Consider the following 21118-nt stretch of genomic DNA (forward strand, 5'->3'; position numbering starts at 1 on the left):
TGCGTACGTGTGATGCTGGCCAGGATTTAAAGCGTTGGAAGGGGCAAAGAAACTGATGCATTTCCTCTCCAAAGGAACTAACAATCTGGACCGTAACATCTGTAGAAGCATCTTAAGAAAAGGAAAAGGCGTCAAGCTGTAGAGATGAAAAGCTTTACTTTAAATGTAAAATGTTGTTCCGGGATGAAATGTCTGCCGGCATAACTTCCACAACATTAACCCTTGTATATGACGTCCGATCTATCGCAGTCAGTTCACTGGGCTCTGCACTTTATACCGTCCGATCAAAAGGACCCGCTGGCCACAAATGGCTATTCAATCATGACACAGACATAACCATATAAGGAGTTACCAATGCAATGTGTTGTCGTCGGCAACATCAGGCGCAAACAAACCAGTCATATACAGAATCTCCATATATAATAATAATAATAATAATAATAATAATAATAATAATAATAAAACTTTATTTGTATAGCACCTTTCATGACATGAAATGCAGCTCAACGTCCTTTACAGAGCAATGGAGAAAAAAAGAAAAGAAAAGCAAGGCATAAACATTAAAAAACAAGAGCAGTAATGCAATACAGTGAGGACATGAATAACAAAAAATTAAAAGATCAATTAAAAGCAAGAGTGTAGAAGTGGGTCTTGAGCTGCGCTTTAAAAATGTCTACAGAGGCTGCCTGTCGAAGGTACAGTGGGAGTTTGTTCCACTCCGTCGGCCCGTAGAAGCAAAACGCTGCTTCCCCGTATTTTTTAGTTGCCATTTTTTTAGGCTAAGCGAGCAGGCCAGCAGTGGAAGACCTTAGGGGGCGGTTTGGGACATATTTATACTGCTTGTGTGCTTTGGGTGGGTGAGCGTGTCTGCTTGTGTGCGTGAGTGTGTCTGCTTGTGTGTGTGCTTGCGTGAGCGTGTTGTGTGCTTGGGTGCGTGCGCGTGTCTGCTTGTGTGTGTGTGTGTGTGTGTGTGTGTGTGTGTGTGTGTGTGTGTGTGCGCGCGCGTGCGTGTGTGCCAGGCCAGTGGATGAGTCAGTCAGTCAGTCATGTTTAAATGTCAGGGTGTGTGTCAACGAGGTTCATGTGTTTTGTCACATATCGCCGTGACGACGGGGACCCTGGCTGCCCTGTGGACCAATCAGATGCCACCACACTGAACTCACTGAGCGTAATGCCATCAAATGTCAGGGGGGAGGGGGGGGGGCTTTTAGAGTTTGTCACTCTAAAAGCCCATTAGACTGAATTGCGTTCCGTAAACCTCCGGTCCAGGTCTTTGTTTCACTCTTCGCCAATAGACGTCTATGTAGAAGAGCTTCCCGCCTTTGGCCACCCCACCCACCCCTGTTTCCCCTCACTTTATATGTTTCTTTTCCCTTTTTACCTCCTATGATGATTTATTTTTGACTATATATTCGTACGTCTCTAAATACGTCTTGAAATGTACTGTAATTCTGCAAACTGTTAATACATCAATCAATCAGTCAATCAATCAATCAAGTGAACAGAGTTGTCGTAACTCTCTCAACTATACCAGTGGTCCAATCAATGCCATTTTCAAATGATCGGAATCAGATCAGGAGCAAAAACAAAAACGTGATCGGGACATCCTTAGCATCAATATTATATCCATATCATGATATTAGAGTGGATGTTGTATGTGATTTTGGATATTGTATTAACATACTCTACCAATGCAGATTGAATACGTTATATTGTATTAACATACTCTACCTTACAGATTGAATAAGTTATTGTCATCATAATTGTTCGACCGCGGTCGAGAGATCATGGATTTCATAACTTCCCGGTCCTTCATTGCCATGCCCAGGTCCTGCTTACTGATGCATATGTCCCTATAGCGATGACATCAGGGAACGACAGTTCTCTACCTCTGGTCTGCTTTGAGGCAGGACTCCAGAGAAGAAGGGAAGATATAACCTCATTGTCAGCTCTGTAGCAGTGGCCGGCAAACTGTGTTCTTCTGGATCGGACTAGTGAAGAAACACAGGGAAGGTTGCCGTATATTAGACTAGTCGATGGGTACGTGGCTCTTCCAAGACAGATTTTGTGCTCTCATTAGAAGGCGGGTGTAAGTGCCATCCAACCGTTTCTCAAATTTCTTTGAAAGTGTCCATGTCTCTGAGCCATAGAGTAGAATCGCCTCGACGGTCGTCCTAAATATCTTTACTTTGAACCTCTTACTAAGCTGGGATGACCAGATCTTATACATGTCATTGCAGGCTGACCAGGCCATACCCTTCCTAGTTTGAAAGTCCTTTTGGGAAGAAGATATATATGAACCCAAATACTTGTAGTCATCAACCTGTTTCAGAGGAGTGTCGTTAAGTGTTTTTTTTAGCCTACTCTACCATACAGATTGGACAGCATTACATTGCATTCATTAAAATAAAGTTACATTGTGTTTTAATAACATGAACATTCTAAGTTGTGATATCCTCCTTCAGAGCACATTTAGTTGTGAAATCTACAGTGGAGCCAATACAATGTATTGGATTGAATACAATGTATTGGATTGAATACAATGTATTGGATTGAATACAATGTATTGGATTGAATACAATGTATTGGATTGCATACAATGTATTGGATTGAATACAATGTATTGGATTGAATACAATGTATTGGATTGCATACAATGTATTGGATTGCATACAATGTATTGGATTGAATACAATGTATTGGATTGAATACAATGTATTGGATTGCAGTCGTACTGCCAATGTAAGGCGATGGGAAAACACACTGCACACACACCCATTTAGGCCTGACGTCGATATAAAAACAAATTCTAAATCCTGACAGTTTACTGAAATACCTCATGTTTCTGTATCAGTGGTGCCCAATATTTCATGTCAAGGACCCCAAAAATGATATGTAATTGGCCACCGACCCCCATCTGAAAATATGTTGTTCCAGGAACCTCTTAGAAGCAAAGATTTGAGTTAAAAACGCTCTGCCTGGGCCGTGGCTCAGCGGTCCAGGCACAATTTACAATTTACAATTTAGGCATTTAGCAGACGCTCTTAATCCAGAGCGACTTACATTAAGCAAGAACAAAAGCATGGGAATACATCACATATGTAAAATGCATAAGCTAAGAACGTGACTAGAACATATCTATATAATGACACTATACATATAAACTATAACTAGAACATATCTATATAATGACACTATACATATAAACTATACATATATGCTATACTATGCTGTACATATATACTATGAAGTGCTATGACTACATACAATGCACTTATTGTGCTGTCTACATGACATGCTATAAGTCTGTTTCAAATGCTATATAAGTCTAAGAAGTGCTGTCTAAGGGGGGTAGGGTAAGTGCTATGGGCCATGATGGAGTCTGAAAAGGTGGGTTTTCAGACTACGGCGGAAGATCGGGAGTGATGCTGCAGTTCTGATTGCAACGGGAAGTGCATTCCACAGTTTTGGGGCCAGAAGGGAGAAGAGTTTGGGACGTGTGGAGCGTTGTCCCGGCGTTTTTAGTGAGGGTACTTCCAGCTTCCCTGCGTTGGCTGATCTGAGTGCGCGGGAGCGTTTGTAGGGTTCAATCATGCTGGCAAGATATGGGGGAGCCATACCTTTGGTTGCTTTAAATGCCAACATCAGAGTTTTGTATTCTGTGCGGGCAGCGACCGGGAGCCAGTGCAGGGAGCGGAGCAGGGGGGAGACATGTGAGAATTTTGGCTGGTTGAAGACCAAGCGAGCTGCGGCATTTTGGATCAGTTGGAGAGGCTTCAGTGCACATGCCGGTAGGCCAGTAAGGAGAGAGTTACAATAGTCAAGTTTTGACAGGACTGTTGTCTGGATTAGGAGCTGGGATGATTCCTGGGTGAGGAACGGTCTAATTCGTCGTATGTTATAGAGTGTGAACCTACAGGATCGAGTGACAGCTGTGATGTGAGTTTTGAACGAGAGCTGACTGTCCAGGACAACACCAAGGTTCCTGGCTGTTGGGACAGACGTTACCAGGGCGTTGTCTACGGAAATAGTTAGCTCCCGCATCGGGCAGGACTTAGCTGGGAAGAAGAGAAGCTCAGTCTTGTCTGGGTTCAGCTTGAGGTGGTTGGAGGACATCCACTGTGAGATGTCAGCCAGGCAAGCAGTGATGCGCTCTTCCACCTGGGTGGCAGAGGGGGGGAAGGATAGAAACAGTTGTGTGTCATCGGCATAACAGTGATAGGATATATTGTGAGCAGAGATGATAGTGCCAAGGGATTTAGTGTACAGTGAGAAAAGGAGGGGACCAAGTACAGATCCCTGTGGGACCCCAGTTTGGAGGGTTCGGGGGGATGATAACAGACCTTTCCAGGAGACCTGGTAGGTCCGGTCGGTGAGGTAAGAGGAGAACCACTTTAGTGCCGTCCCGCCGATGCCTAGATCCGCTAGGGTGTCTAGGAGCAGCTGGTGGTTCACTGTGTCAAATGCTGCTGATAGGTCTAGGAGAATCAGGACTGCAGAGTGGGAAGCAGCCTGGGCAGCATGTAGTGCTTCTGTGACTGCCAGCAGGGCAGTTTCTGTGGAGTGGGCCTTTTTGAATCCGGACTGGTTGGGATCCAGCAGGTTGTTATGTGAGAGATGGAGAGAGAGCTGGTTGGAGACAACACGTTCAATGCTTTTTGATAGAAATGAAAGGAGTGATACCGGTCTGTAGTTCTTGACATCTGAGGGGTCAAGGGTTGGTTTCTTGAGGAGTGGTGTTACTCTGGCTGACTTGAGGGCAGATGGGACGCAGCCTGAGGTTACTGAGGTGTTGATGATGGAGGTGATGAAGGGGAGCAGATCAGGTGCGATGGTCTGGAAGATTGGAGACGGGACAGGGTCGAGAGGACAGGTGGTAGGTCTAGTGGAAGTCACTAGTTGTAGGACCTCGTCTGGGGAAAGAGGAGAGAAGGAGGACATGCATAGTATGTTGGGGTTAGTGTTGGTTGAGTCAGATGCCACTTTATGGGGGAGGGGGGGGAAGGAGCTGCTGATATCGTCAACCTTCTTCTCGAAGTAGTTGACAAAAACATCAGCAGTGAGGGATGAAGGTTGAGTGGGGGGAGGGGGCTTAAGGAGGGAGGAGAAAGTGGAGAAGAGCTTCCTTGGGTTAGAAGTACAGGATTGGATTTTGGTGTGGTAGAAAGAGGTTTTAGCAGTGGTTAGTGAGAGGGAGAAGGCAGAGAGGAGTGAGTGAAAGTGGGATAGGTCATCAGGTAGCTTTGTCTTGCGCCACTTCCTTTCGGCTGCCCTTAGAGGTGTTCGTTCAGATCTGAGAGTTTCAGATAACCAGGGAGCCGGTGGACATGAGCGAGCTGGCCTGGATGAGAGCGGGCAGTGTTGGTCGAATGCAGATGAGATAGAGGAGAGGAAGGATGAGGTTGCAGAGTCAGGTGAGAGAGAGAGGAAGGACTCCAGGGAGGGTAGAGAGGAGAGAATAGAGGATGAGAGGGAGGAGGGGTTTAGGGATTTGAGATTGCGTCGGGTGGTGACGTTAGGAGGGTTAGTGGGTTTAGGCGGGAGGGTGGAGAGAGAGAGGGAGAAGGCTATGAAGTGGTGGTCAGACCTAATTAACGGAGTAACAGAGAGTGTAGAGGGAGAGCAGGCTCTGGAGAACACAAGGTCCAAAACATTACCAGCCTTGTGAGTGGGAGGGGAGGGAGATAGTGAGAGGTCAAATGAGGCCAGAAGGGATGTAACGGGAAGATACTTCTCTGCTGTAGGTAGGTTGAAATCGCCCAGTAGGATCAGGGGGGTGCCATCTTCCGGAAATGAACTAATCAGGGAATCTAGTTCTTCCAGGAAGTTCCCAAGAGTTCCTGGGGCACCTTGGCTGGTAATCCAGTCTGGCAGTGTGCCGTGGGATCGACTCCCGATCCCGACGGCCTTTACTGCATGTCTTCCCCCCCATCTCTCTCCCCATTTCCTGTCAGCCTACTGTCTGTCCCTCCATAAAAAATATAACATAAAGGCGAAAGCCACAAAAGAAAACAATAAATAAAAAAAATAAAAAAAACGTTCGCTCTGAAAGAATATATATTCAAAGATTTGCGCCACATTTTCACGATTTTTCAAAAATAGCAGACCTACAAGCTCGAAGCGCGGCACTACTCGGTGCTAGATGAGCCATAAAACCAGGCAAAGCAACTGTATTGATCAGAACACGTGTTTGTTCGTGTATGACTCCATTATCTTCAAATTCTCACACAACGCCTGCAAGGCCACAACGAAACGCACATCGTGTGTTACATGTGCTCTTAATCAATAGCTGACATTATGGCGCAATCTGCACGGTCAAAAACGTCAAGGAGATAAGAAGGTCAATTATTGATTAACACTTGAGTTTGTAATTAAGGTAATTATACACACCGCCGGCAAATTAGTGACGCGTCGTCAATAAACAACCCCCGAAAAGGCTAAATGTTTGGCCCGCAAATTTTGACGTGTGTGTACACACGCATATATTTAAGCAATATTACACGAGAGGGTGTGGGTTAACGTGATTAGCAATAATCACGTTAAACCACACCATCGAGTGTAATATTGCAATTATACAACAGTTACCCTTAAAACTAAGAAAATCGCTGAAATTCTTTTTTTCTTTAATGACAGATGTAGTCACTACGATCACAAATGTCCCAAGAAACTAGCTAGCCTAGCCACCAAGTTTGCTAACGCTCTGGGAGAACAGAGCAGCTGAGTTATTTGTTTTGATTAGGTGGTGAATGGTGCTGGTTTAACCCACGGCTAGAAGGCTGTTTCAACCAATCAGATTGCTTCCTCGAAACGACCTGTGGTATAAATGTGATTATCCACCACTCAGCCACTGTTTATCATATAGAGCAGGGGTTCCCAAACTGTGGTGCGTGCTCCCCTTGTGGGGCACAAACGCCCTCTGGGTGCGTGACATGAATAGGGTAATGGTGGTTTTATGGTGTAATTTAACCCATTTAGACCTGACATCGAAATAAATAAAGAAATCTTCTAAATCCATCAGTTTTCTGAAATAAATATTTTCACGATTTTTCAAAAATAGCAGACCTACAAGCTCGTAGCGCGCCACTCGGTGGCAAGCTATGAGCTTGTAGATCTGCTATTTTTCAATAGCTAAATTATAACAGTGTTTAAAACACCAAAAGGGGTTCCCACCCAAAATGGGTTTTAACACAAATGTTAGGAATGGACTATAGTGGAAATGAGATCCAGTAGAAGTAAAAGACACGTCATTTTACACTTTGTTGCATGTGTAAAATAGCAGATCTACAAGCTAAGTTAAATTAGTTAAATTAGTCATTACGACATCATCAAGGCCCAAATCAACTGTAGATTTAGTCGACTGAAACTAGACTAACACTAAATCATTCCAGGTGACTGAGATGTGACTAAAACTGAAAAATGCAAACTATTTTCAAGAGACTAAAACTATAAAATCTAAATGTGAATCAACACTGATTAGAATCTTCTAACATCGCGGTTGGTTCCGTGTTTGTTTCGCCCTCAAGCGGCTCCGGTCTTCTTGGGCGCTGTGATCTGTCACGCCCGTTGTGGCGAGTTGTGGCGTACGTAACGCGGTCAGCCGCTGGCTTTTTAAAAGGTTGTATTTTTTATTTTTTATTTATTTATTTATTAGGGGGGTACGTCACGTGTACAGAAGAGAAGCTTGTTGACCTTTGTAAAGACGATAATCCTCTAAAATCAGTCAACTGGAAATAAAGAGATTTTTACTCACTGACCATTGTCTTCTCCTGGCATTTAAACTAACCTCTCGCACGCACGCCATGCATGCATGCACGCGCGCACACGCACACGCGCACGCGCACGCGCACACACACACACACACACACACACACACACACACACACACACACACACACACACACACACACACACACACACACACACACACACACACACGTTATACAATTGCACAGACACTGCCCTTCTGCCCTTTCCATCTCTCTCTCTCTCTCTCTCTCTCTCTCTCTCTCTCTCTCTCTCTCTCATTGATGGCTCTCACCTCTTGCCCCGTGTTCTACCTCCTAGGAGACATACTGGACACGGGGTGGATATATTGCATTGTGTGAAATTTATTGAGAGGGTCAGGAGGTCAACTCAGGTGAAATGAATTGAGAGGGTCAGGAGGTCAACTCAGGTGAAATGAATTGAGAGGGTCAGGAGGTCAACTCAGGTGAAATTAATTGAGAGGGTCAGGAGGTCAACTCAGGTGGGGTTAAAAGCAGAGCACTCAAACTAGAGAACAACACAACTGGTTGGAATAACGTGTTACCTCCACACGCTACGGCCAACTGGAGATACTCTCCCACTGGCAGGTGAAAAGTAAGCAGCCAATAGACCTTGCGGTAAGCCCCACCCGCTCTCGCACCTGCCCCAGGCCACTACCGTTGCTAAGCAGGACAAACAACCCCTACTATCAGCAATCCTCCATTGAGGACCGTGTTATGTCGGCGATTTTCCGAAGAGGAATAGAAGTGTTCAAATCAACAACATTCATACTATAATAACGTCATGGTGAAACGTTGCTGTTGGGGCGTCCTGCAACAGTGCTTCATTGGCACCCAGAACGTTGCTGTTGGGGCGTCCTGCAACAGTGCTTCATAGGCACCCAGAACATTGCTGTTGGGCGTCCTGCAACAGTGCTTCATAGGCACCCAGAACGTTGCTGTTGGGGCGTCCTGCAACAGTGCTTCATTGGCACCCAGAACGTTGCTGTTGGGCGTCCTGCAACAGCGCTTCATAGGTACCCAGAACGTTGCTGTTGGGGCGTCCTGCAACAGTGCTTCATAGGTACCCAGAACGTTGCTGTTGGGGCGTCCTGCAACAGTGCTTCATAGGTACCCAGAACGTTGCTGTTGGGGCGTCCTGCAACAGTGCTTCATAGGTACCCAGAACGTTGCTGTTGGGGCGTCCTGCAACAGTGCTTCATAGGCACCCAGAACGTTGCTGTTGGGCGTCCTGCAACAGTGCTTCATAGGCACCCAGAACGTTGCTGTTGGGGCGTCCTGCAACAGTGCTTCATAGGTACCCAGAACGTTGCTGTTGGGGCGTCCTGCAACAGTGCTTCATAGGCACCCAGAACGTTGCTGTTGGGGCGTCCTGCAACAGTGCTTCATTGGCACCCAGAATGTTGCTGTTGGGGCGTCCTGCAACAGTGCTTCATTGGCACCCAGAACGTTGCTGTTGGGGCGTCCTGCAACAGTGCTTCATAGGCACCCAGAACGTTGCTGTTGGGGCGTCCTGCAACAGTGCTTCATTGGCACCCAGAACGTTGCTGTTGGGGCGTCCTGCAACAGTGCTTCATAGGCACCCAGAACGTTGCTGTTGGGGCGTCCTGCAACAGTGCTTCATTGGCACCCAGAACGTTGCTGTTGGGGCGTCCTGCAACAGTGCTTCATTGGCACCCAGAATGTTGCTGTTGGGCGTCCTGCAACAGTGCTTCATTGGCACCCAGAATGTTGCTGTTGGGCGTCCTGCAACAGTGCTTCATTGGCACCCAGAATGTTGCTGTTGGGCGTCCTGCAACAGTGCTTCATACCTGTAGGCACCCAGAACGTTGCTGTTGGGCGTCCTGCAACAGTGCTTCATAGGCATCCAGAACGTTGCTGTTGGGCGTCCTGCAACAGTGCTTCATACCTGTAGGCACCCAGAACGTTGCTGTTGGGCGTCCTGCAACAGTGCTTCATAGGCACCCAGAACGTTTGGGGCATTTTCTTTTTATTCCTTTTCCCGTGGGTGCGCACATCACGCACATGTCAATGTTTACATTCTGGAGGTGGAGGAGGAGGCAGCAGCGGCGGTCACTCATTCACCCTCCCTGCTACTAAATCATACTATCAACGTCAACTTACTTACTAAACAATGGTTAAATCAATCGTCTAATAAACAATAAACAACTTTCCTTGGAGCAAATGGTGTGCTTTGTAACTTTCTCCACACTCAGTTGCTTTTACTTGCTTGTGTGGACAGAAGCCACATAACTTCACCCACAGGCTCAGTCACGTCCCTCCCACTGCGGTTCAGAAGAAAAGAACGCGGCTCACCCTTTTCTGCACATTGTATCCAAAAAGTGAAGGTCCGCTAATGGTCTAAACTAATTTGAATTTAGGAACAGGAAAGAAAATCCAAGATTAAACGGTTAAACGAGCGTTTAAATAGCTTGTTTTTTCAAGGGAGTTGAAATGCTTTAGCGCCTCCCCTGGTCGAATTTTCCAACTGACTCCAGTTCAGTCGACATGCACACGCACAACACAACTTCCTTGAAAAACATTGAAGCGACTCACTAAACAAGCTATTTAAACGCTCGTTTAACCGTTTAATCTTGGATTTTCTTTGCCGTTCCTAAATTCAAATTAGGACAATCGTGGGATCATCAGAAAGGTATGAGTTAAAACGTTCATTGTGAAAGAATATATTCAAGATTTGCGCCACATTTTCACGATTTTTCAAAAATAGCAGACCTACGAGCTTGTAGATCTGCTATTTTTCAATAGCTAAAGTATAACATAAAGCTTAAAACACCAAAAGGGGTTCCCGTACTGAATGGGTTAAAACCTATTGAAATGATTGCACATATTGAACCAGCTGGACCTAACACAGCCTATATATTATCGGACTAACATTAACCATTAAAACATGAATAAAATATGTTATGTCTCTGTCAGTAATTTCAAGTAAAAACGTTCTTCAACAGGCAAAAAGCAAAAACATTGTTTCCTTCAAAAATCAAATATGTCCCTTAATAGCAAGATAAATGCAGGAATGAAACGGCATGCATTAAAAACTGTAAAAAGAGAAAGTCATTCAAATCATTCATTTCTCATGGAATCTGAGTCCATTTAACTGAGGAAAACAAAACATCTCAGGGCAAAAACAGCCACAAAATAATTTCCTTCAAAGAAAAATCAAATGTCCTGTAGTAACAAATGCAACAAAAAATGAAACTGAATTAAAAACTGAAAATATTTGAAAGCTCAGTCTGTTGCCTGTAGTGTTATGGTGGTGCGTGCAATATAACCACGGGCCAGTTCTAATAGTAGTTAAATATCATCCCGCGGGCCAATGAGACACTGTCGAAACTGGCCCCCGTAAAATCTGAATCCCCCCCCCCCCCCCCCCCCCCCCTTTTCCCCTCACTGTATATGTTTCTTTTCCCTTTTTACCTCCATTATGATGAATTCCTGTTCTGTTCTTTGTCTATATAGAAGTGTCTATTTGTACGTCTCTAAATGTTTTGATGAATTGAACATGGTGGACCCTGTTGTAAACAAGTGTAATGCTTAATTGGGTCGTCCACTCACAGTTAACAGCCTTTGTATTGAGTTTGTGCTTGAAATGTACTGTAATTCTGCAAACTGTTAATACATTTTTCAATCAATCAATCAATCAAACAGCACAGAGCATGTTCGTCTGATATGTCTGTACGAAGCCTGAAAAACCCACCTCTTCAGACTCCACCTTAGCTCGCGGCACTTAATTGCCCCAGCCTCGCCGAACTTGCAGGCTTATAAGCCTGCATGGTAGGCGGTGGCTCAGGGGTAGAGTTGCCGGATGGTAACCGCAAGGTTCCCAGTTCGAACCCTAGTGGGCTCCCCCAGAGTTACCGTCGAAGTGTCCTTGAGCAAGACACCGAACCCCTAATTGCTCCGGATGTGCAGGTTGGTGCCTTGCATGGTTTCCGCCGCCATCGGTGTATGGATGTGTGTGTGTGAATGTGTGTGTGAATGGGTGAATGTAATGCACAATCTGTGTAAAGCGCTTTGGATAAAGGCGCTATATAAATGCACCATTTACCAAAACACACCAATGGGTCACCACCATGCAACTCCTTCAGCCAAACGGTTATGAGTAGACGCAAGAAACCCTTGAATTGAATCACGACGTGCGTTGACGTGCAACGGGACATGTCACACCGCTGGGACGAACGCCAAGACCGCCTCATCGCGTCTCCATCCATTGCTGTGGTTTGGGCTTTATCTCATTCTGAGCGGGAAACCCTTTTGGTGTTTTAAGCATTATTTTATACTTTAAAGCTATTGAAAAATAGCAGATCTACAAGCTCATAGCACGGCACTCTGTTCAGAGCGAACACAACACAGGATTCATTCCATATGTTGATCTGACCTCATCAAACCCACTGGTCAGTACTGGTCAGTACAACAGTATCAGACTGTACTGGTTAGTATTGTACTGGTCAGTACAACAGTATTAGACTGTGGTTGTACTGGTCAGTACAACAGTATTGTACTGGTCAGTACAACAGTATCAGAAGGTGGTTGTACTGGTCAGCTCCCGGTACAACAGTAGAACTAGTGTTTTGTAGTATTTTGTAAAATCGGCCTCAGGACATAATGGGTTAAATGGAATGCCTGAAGGAATGCAGGAGGTTTGAAATTCAACAGAGATTCTTGTGGACGCACGCGGACACGCACGCACGCACGCACGCACGCACGCACGCACGCACGCACGCACGCACGCACGCACGCACGCACACACACACACACAGTTTCGTGACACCAGATCAAAGAGTTCATCCTGAAACGTCTGCCTTATTGGGAGACATTTTAATCAATATTTCCTTTTCATCATTAGCGTGTGTGTGTGTGTGTGTGTGTGTGTGCACGAGTCTTTGTGGACTTGAGACACCGAATGTGCATCGGCTGATGTGCGCCCTCGCGTGTGTGTGTTTGTGTGTGTGTGCACGTGCGTGACAAATCCTTCGTTTCCTCACCCACTTCCTCTCATTTTTCCTGTTAATTTTTCTTTCCTCTGATCTTCTCTCTCTGTCACGCACGCATGCACGCACGCACGCACGCACACACGCTTTGACAGCTGTCCCATACATCCACACAGAGAAGTCCTAGGCCTCATTCACACGTATCAAACACCATCAAACTAATGTGTTTTGACTGGAGTGTCATATTTTGACAGCAGAAACTGCCTGTCATAATCTCACTGTCATAATACTGTCCCTATCTAATTATTGGACAGCATTAGGATGTTGATATTCATTTTGTATTCATCCTTATGACCTCAAATCACACCGTAGAAAGCATGAGTGTCTATTTCAAACACAAAGTGTTTTTTGACTGGGGGAGCGCCCCTCATTTCACATGAGTTTTTGAGTGGCGCAACCACTCCTATAGACAGCTACAGTATGTGTGTGTGTGTGTGTCCCTGTGTCCGAGCACGAAAATAGCGTTATAGCGTTTGTTCACCACCAAGTGTCACTGTTGCACAGCCTAACACACAGACACACACAGGCCAGGGAGGAGGGCTTGTACAGTACAGTACAGTACAGTACAGTACAGTACAGTACAGTACAGTGCAGCACAGCACAGCACAGCACAGCACAGCACCACTCACTTCAGACGGGTCTGATTTTTTTTGTTTGTTTTTACTTGACTTTCAGTGCATTACATTTCAGAAACAAATATTGTACTTTTGGGCATGAAAGGGAAGCAGATGGATAAAAGACAGTGGCACAACGGGTATTACATAACAGGCGTGTGTGTCCCCCGAGCAGGCCTCGGCCTAGTTTAACACAAATATAACATGTCTATAAACTTTTCAGACATTTCAATGTTTTTGTTGTTTGGAGATCCCTGGAACATGATATTTTCAGATGGGGGTCGGCGGCCAAATACATGATAATTCTGGGGGTCCTTGACATGAAAATGTTTGGGCACCACTGACATAGAAACATAGGGATTTAGATTAGATTAGATTAGATTAGATTAGATTAGATTAGATTAGATTAGATTGGGTCCCATTTGTTGTTTCTAAGAATGTGTCTAAGACTCTTAAATATAGACAATGATCACATTAGCTATAGACAATTATCTCTAAGTATTTTCGGGAAACTGGAAACGGACAGTATTTCAATAGAAATAATGTGGCGTCTAAGGTGGCGGTATAGCCGACACAGCGCCGTAGGTTTTATTGGCGGGTTATGAGTTAATGTTTGCTTTAAGCAGTGACGTCATGTGGCAGCCACAGTTGGGCGCCCCTCACTTCACACAAGTGTGATTTTACTTTTCTATTTTTGAGGGGAGCTAGCCACTCCTGTATTCAGTAGTGTTGATGTTCGTCTTACACAAACATTAAATTCCCATCGACATTGAATGGAGAATTTATGTCATATGTGGACGAGCAAAACGACATGTTACACATGCGCCCCTCACTTCACACAGGTGTGACTTTTGTCATTTTTTTTGTAGATGTGCTATTTTCAGAATGCACATCTAAAACCTCTTCTCCACTAGTCTCTCCGTTTTAGTCCAGTTATTATTTGTTGACAATATTGTCAATATATATTAAAATATTTAGTCATAGTTTCTTTAGTCATCGTGACTTTTGTTATGATTTTATTTTGTTTTCGTCCGTGAAAAAGGGCTAATCGACGGACATTCTCCGTCCTAAATCCGGAAGCAGGCTTCTTCACGGGTGAAACTTCTTGCCCGGGTCGTTTGCGTGGTCGACCAACAGTTGGCACGGCGTGAACTGCTCCCCGTAGACCGCCTCGAACCTCCTCATCGTCTCGACCAGCTTGTCGGCGCCGAAGGCGTCCACGAATCGGAAGGGCCCGCCGAGGCGCGGTGGGAAGCCGAGCCCGAACACTGCCCCGACGTCGCCCTCGGCGGGGCCCCCCGGGAGCACGCCGTCCTGCAGGCACAGCACCGCCTCGTTGACGAAGCGCGACAGCAGCCGGTACTGCACGTCCCAGTCCGAGGACACGGCCGGGTTCGGGGCGAGCCTGTACCTCTCGAGGATCGGGTCGAGGTCGGGGTTGACGTCCTTGACCGCCGGGCGGTCGTAGACGTAGCAGCCCTGCCCCGACTTGCGACCCCTGAAGCCCCGCTCCACCATGGCCTCGAGCACCTCCGCCACGTTCCCGCCGCCCAGCCGCGGGCCGAAGGCCTCGCCGAGGTCCCGGGCCACGTGGGCCGCCACGTCCACGCCCACCTCGTCGACGAGCGCCGCGGCGCCCACGGGGAACCCCAGGCCGCCGGTCATCAGGGCGTCCAGCTTTCGGGGACCCACGCCTTCCTGGAGCGCCCGCACCGCCTCGGCCAGCACGGGCGCCAGGCACCGCGTGGTGTAGAAGCCGGGGCCGTCGCCCACCACGATGACCACCTTGCCCTGGCGCAGGCCCAGCGCCACGGCCGAGGCCACCGTGTCCTTGGAGGTCCGCTCCGCGGCCACCACCTCCAGGAGTTGCATCTTGTCCACGGGAGAGAAGTAGTGCATCCCCACCACCTTGTCGGGCCTGGCGCTGCCGGCGGCGATGTCTCTGATGGGCAGCGCCGACGTGTTGCTGGCGAACACGCAGTGCGGCGGCACCACCGCCTCCACCTCCCGCAGCACCCTGTGCTTCAACTCCAGGTCCTCGAACACGGCCTCGATGACCATGTCGGCCCGCTCGAAGCCGCCGTAGTCCAGCTGGCCGGTCAGCCTGGAGAGCGTGGAGTCCCTCTCGAAGGACGTGATGCTCCTCTTCCTGGCCTTGTCGTTGAGGCCCTTGTAGATCTGCTGCTGGCCCCTCGACAGCCCCTCCGCCGTTGTGTCCTTCAGGATGGCACGCATGCCGGCATTGTCCACCGTCACCTGGGCGACGCCGGCCCCCATCAGACCGGCTCCCAAGATGGCCAGCGTTTTTACGTCTCTCTCTGGGGCTCCAAAGCGGTTCTTCTTGCACGCCACCTGGCCGTGGTAAAGGCCGATGAGGGCCTGGGACTCGCTGGTTCTCGCCAGCTGACCGAAGTTCCGAGATTCGGCTAGGTATCCGGCAGCAGGACCCTGCTCCAGTCCAGCCTTGACCGAGTCTATGATCTTCAGGGGTGCCGGGTAAAGTCCCTTGCTCTGCTTCATAACCTTACCGTGGGCAGTTTTGTAAACGAAATTCCGCGCAAACCCAAAGCTCATGACGTAGTCCTGAAGACTCTGCAGTGTGCCTTTTGGTCTGGACAGCGGTATCGTCTTGTTGACGATTCCTTTGGCACATTCAACAGCGGTTTCCTCGAGGTACTCCATCGTCCTTTCCTCTGGCTTCTTCAGGCCGGGGCCAAGCGGGTCCACCAGCTGCTGGACGAGCCCCATCTTCTTGGCTCGATCCGCTCGGATGTTCCTGCCGGTCAGCATCATGTCAAACGCACCGGGGAGTCCGACCATGTTAGGGAGTCTCTGTGTACCTCCGGCTCCGGGTAGGAGCCCCAACATCACCTCGGGGGTGCCGAGGACCGTCTTCTTGCTCGTCGTCGCGATCCTGTACTGGCACGCGATGGCGAGCTCTAGGCCGCCGCCTAAGCAAGAACCGTTGATGGCGGCAACGATGGGTTTAGGAGACTTCTCAATCTTCTCGAACATCCGCTGGCCTTCCTGAGACAGCGTGGTGGCTTCCTCTTCACTGTTGCAGGCCTGGATCATCCCGATGTCAGCTCCCGCCATGAAGCAGCCGGGCTTGGAGGAGATGACGACGACACCCTTAACGTCATCGTTTGCCCATATCTCGTCCATAACCTCGGCCATCTCCCGTTGCATCTGCATCGACAGGGTGTTGACCTTGGAGTTTGGATCGTTGATCCGAACGACGGCCACGTCTCCGTTGACTTTGTCACCTTTGACTTCGTAGCTCACGTGGGTTCTGCCCCGAATGGCAGGCGCTGCCGAGAAGTTGCGAAACTTCAGAGCATATCCATGTGATGCCGCTCTGGAGAGTGCACCGAGGGCCCGGAAACCAGCCATGAGGTCCATTAGGCTGTTTTGACACCACAGCAGTCTAACCTCTATACTTTGGCCAGTCCACGACATCGGTCATATGCGACGTCGGCACTATGATGTCGAAACCATGGCGTCAGCAAACTCCATATTTGGGTTTCAATTGTCCTTCCAGTATAACAGTAAGGTTTTAAATGATGTTCAAAAACAGATTATCCTGTCGTTACCTGCTGCACGATTAGTCATCAGCTGTTGTCACGGATGTCGTCACCTTGTCACTGATTGCAGAGCACAAACCCGGGTGACGAGGACAGTCAAACACTATTTGGAAAATACGAAATACGAAAATACGATTTGGCGCGTGACACTGGAACGGTGATGACCACCACAGACCTGGAGCAACTCCGCTTGACCGAGACCGGAAAAACGAGAAGAACAACTAGAAGATAATAAATAACCTTTTCTTCTGGAGCAACAACAAACAAACGCCCGGCACCGCGATGTCACTGCCGGCCTTTCAGACAGAGTGGGAGGAAACGGACAACGAATATCAGCAGCTGCAGGAAACGGACAAAGTCTACAAGCAGAAACTCGAGGAGCTCACGAACCTGCAGGCGGCATGCAGCGCCACCATCACCAAGCAGAGGAAGTCCATGAAAGACCTCAGAAGCAGCCTGAACAGTTGCGCGCAGCAGACCTGCCGCGACGAGAAAGACGCCAAGCTGATGGAGGACATCCAGACGCAAATCGACCACAAGGAGAACGTGTTCGTCGACATGGAGGCCTACCTGCCGAAGAGCAACGGCCTGTACCTCAAGCTGGTCCTGGGCAACGTCAACGTCACGCTCCTCAGCGACCAGGCCAAGTTCGCCTACAAGGAGGAATACGAGAAGTTCAAGCTCTACATGACGATGATCCTGATGTTCCTGGCCATCACGTGCCTCTTCTTCATCAACTTCCGCGTCACGGACGAGATCTTCAACTTCCTGCTGGTGTGGTACTACTGCACGCTGACCATACGCGAGAGCATCCTGCGCAGCAACGGCTCCAGGATCAAGGGCTGGTGGGTCATCCAGCACTACGTGAGCACCATGCTGTCGGGCGTCATGCTCACGTGGCCCGAGGGCCAGACGTACCAGCGCTTCCGCAGCCAGTTCCTCGCCTTCCACATCTACCAGAACTTCGTGCAGTTCCTGCAGTACTACTACCAGAGCGGCTGCCTGTACCGGCTGCGGGCGCTGGGCGAGCGCAACCAGATGGACCTGACGGTGGAGGGCTTCCAGTCGTGGATGTGGCGTGGCCTCTCCTTCCTCCTGCCCTTCCTGTTCTTCGGCCACCTCTGCCACCTTTACATCTCGGCCACGCTGTTCCGCATGGCGCGCGACGAGGACTGCAAGGAGTGGCAGGTGTACATGCTGGCGCTGGGCTTCTTCGTGCTCTTCCTGGGCAACTTCCTGACCACGCTGCGCGTCGTCCACCAGAAGCTCACCCAGAAGCTGGAGGAGGTGGCGCGGAAGCTGGCGCAGAAACTGGACTGAGCTCGTTGGTGGCTAGGTCATCTCCCTTAGAGATAGGGTGAGAAGTTCAGTCACGCTGGAGAGACTCGGAGTTGAATCGCTGGCCTCTTTGCTTGGAATGGAGCCAGATTAGGTGGTTCATGCATCTGGTTAGAGACCCCGGGGAAGACCAAGAATGAGATGGAGGGATTACATCGACACGCTGGCCTTGGAACGCCTCGGGGTCCCCCCAGGAGGAAGTTACTAATGTTTCTCTGGAGAGGGAAGTCTGGAGCACTCTGGTGGAGCTGATACCCCCGCGACCCGACTACGGATAAGCGGTCCACGATAGTACACTCTTGGAGTTACAGACCTGTAAGGGTCTACTGTCTGGGGACTCCCTAGCATCCCCTCAATGATCCCTTGGGGGTCCCTGGGCCCCACTTTGAGAACCGTAGGACTATAGAGTACACTAGCTATAGAGTATAGCAGGAAAGGAGCCAGCTTAGGTGGTTCGGGGCATCTGGTTAGGATGGCTCTCGGGCGTCTCCCTAGGGAGGTCCTCGAGGCACGTCCCACTGGGAGGAGATCCCGGGGGGGCAGACCAAGGCGCAGTTGGAGGAAACACTCAGAAATCGACTCACTGGCCTTGGAACGCCTCGGGATCTCCCAGGATGAAGTCACTAATGTTGCTCTGCAGAGGGAAGTCTGGAACACTCTGGTGGAGCTGTTGCTCCCACGACCCGACTACGGATAAGCGGTTGAAGATGGATGTATAGAGAGTAGTAGGGCCGTGAGAAGACAAAGCTCAAGGAAATGGAAAGGTATTTACCATGTGGACATGGACATGCCCCATGCATACATGGAGAGCAATTTAAATGTTTCACGTTTACATTTGAAATGAGAAAGCTGCTTAGCAGCCTGAACATACGCATAGGGGCGTGTTGCGTTGTCCAGCTCCACAAAAATCACACTTGTGTGAAGTGAGGGGCGCTCATATCGTCATACATCACATTCCGTGCTTAGCCAATAAAATCATCATACACACAAAGACACAAATTTAGGCAAAAATAATAGGTACTGGATATTCAGTAAAAAATAAAAATAAATACAAATAAAAATCACACACGTGTGAAGTGAGGGGTGCCTTTGTTTGCTTTTGTACATCACAGGAAGCAAACATGGACGTCCATATTTGGCTGCCTAGCGTCTCAATAAAGGGCCTAGCGTCTCAATAAAGGGCCTAGCGTCTCAATAAAGGGCCTAGCGTCTCAATAAATAAATACAAATAAATGAGGAAATAAATCAGAGATAGGAATAAAGATACAGTGGAGGGATGATGATGATGATGATGTTCTTTTTTGAGGGAACTACAAATCATTATTGATTATTTGTGTGAGGGGACGCTATAGCTTTATTTGTGTGAGGGGGCGCTATAGCTTTTTAGGTCCTAACTCGTGTCACCAATTTGCCAATGACAGTGAAAGGAGAATTTACGTCATGAATGCTCATTTCACACAGGTGTGATTTTTGAGGGGCGCCCTATATACAGCTTTTGTCCCCACACGTCTCATATTTGCCATTGACAATAAAAGGAGTAATTAGGCCACATGCGCCTCAAATATGACGTACATTTGTGGCAACACAAACATTTACGTCATATATAGACGAGGAAATCGGCGAACACCAATCACATAACTTCATGTTGTTCATGAGATGACGTGTGATTACTGATAAGAGCGCCCCTCACTTCACATGGGTGTGATTTTTTTATATTACTTGCAGTGGTGGAAAAAGTACTCAATTGTTTTACTTAAGTAAATGTACCAATACTGCAATTTAGAACTACTTCATTACAAGGTAAAGTACGGAATTGAAAATGTACTTGAGTAAAAGTACAAAAGTATCGGCATCAAAATGTACTTGAAGTACTAAAAGTAAAAGTACTCATATTGCAGAATGTCCCATTTCAGAAGTTCAAAATGTGTTCAAAAACTATTGAAAATAGCCGATCTACAAGCTCACAATGCGCCACTGATTATTTACCACTATGGGGCTCAAATAGCAGCATGTGATGTAGCCTACTGTGTCTGTAATTCCAACGTCTTTCTGAGCCTTGAGTCTTTCCATTTAGCAGCATATACAGTAATATGATACAGGTGTGATGGTACAATTCGGGAGTTTACCGGAGTTTGCTGGAAAGTTTAACGGGAGTTTCCTGTAATATACACATCCGTATTCCATGCTTTTTGCTGTCGGTGTCGGTCGGCAGTGGTGGGAAAAGTAAGTAAAAGTATATACTGCAATGTAGATGTACTCTATTAAAGTAAAAATGTTTTTAAAGTACTAAAAGTGAGTACTCATAATGTTACATACTATACAAGTTAAAAATGTGTGCAAATTGTTTTGAAAATAGCCGATCTTGCTATTGCATTGCTTGTGGATCGGAAAAGTACAATTTCTGGCTCTGAGATGTAGTGGAGTAGAAGTAAAAGCATTGGAAATTGGAAATAGTCAAGTAAAACAGAAATACCTCAACATTTTTCCACAAATCTGTGATTTGTGGAAAAATCGTGAAAACGTGTGCAAATCTCTGCATATAAATGATGCTCCTGTATTCAGCTATTAGTGTAGATTTCCGTCCTACACAAACATTACATTCCCATTGAGAATGAATGGAGAATTTTACATCATAGCGTTTGAGCAAATATTCAACACATGGAACAACATATTTTCAGATGGGGGTCGGCGGAAAATTACATAATATTACATAGAAACGTAAGGTTTTTCTGGAAAACTGCCATGATTTAGAAGACATTTAGTAGCATCTGGTCTCAGGTGTAATGACGTTAATGATCAGTCGCTGGTTC

General features: G+C 47.5%; 2 protein-coding genes across 2 annotated transcripts; one reads left to right on the forward strand and one right to left on the reverse strand.

The window, feature by feature from the left end:
• Positions 1-14475: 14475 nt before the first annotated feature.
• LOC306937162 (trifunctional enzyme subunit alpha, mitochondrial-like) lies at positions 14476-16779 on the reverse strand (the record flags this gene model as incomplete). The annotated part of the gene is made up of 1 exon (XM_079520827.1): positions 14476-16779. One exon carries the CDS (start codon positions 16777-16779, stop codon positions 14476-14478), a length of 2304 nt encoding a protein of 767 aa, XP_079376953.1.
• A 473-nt stretch (positions 16780-17252) lies between these two features.
• Positions 17253-18290, forward strand: LOC306937164 (transmembrane protein 120B-like; the record flags this gene model as incomplete). Its single annotated transcript, XM_079520829.1, has 1 exon — positions 17253-18290. The coding sequence occupies one exon, from the start codon at positions 17253-17255 to the stop codon at positions 18288-18290; it is 1038 nt and encodes a 345-aa protein (XP_079376955.1).
• Between the last annotated feature and the right edge of the window lie 2828 nt (positions 18291-21118).

The sequence above is a fragment of the Electrona antarctica genome (genome assembly GCF_951216825.1).
Source record: "Electrona antarctica genome assembly, chromosome: 14".
Lineage (NCBI taxonomy): Eukaryota > Metazoa > Chordata > Actinopteri > Myctophiformes > Myctophidae > Electrona > Electrona antarctica.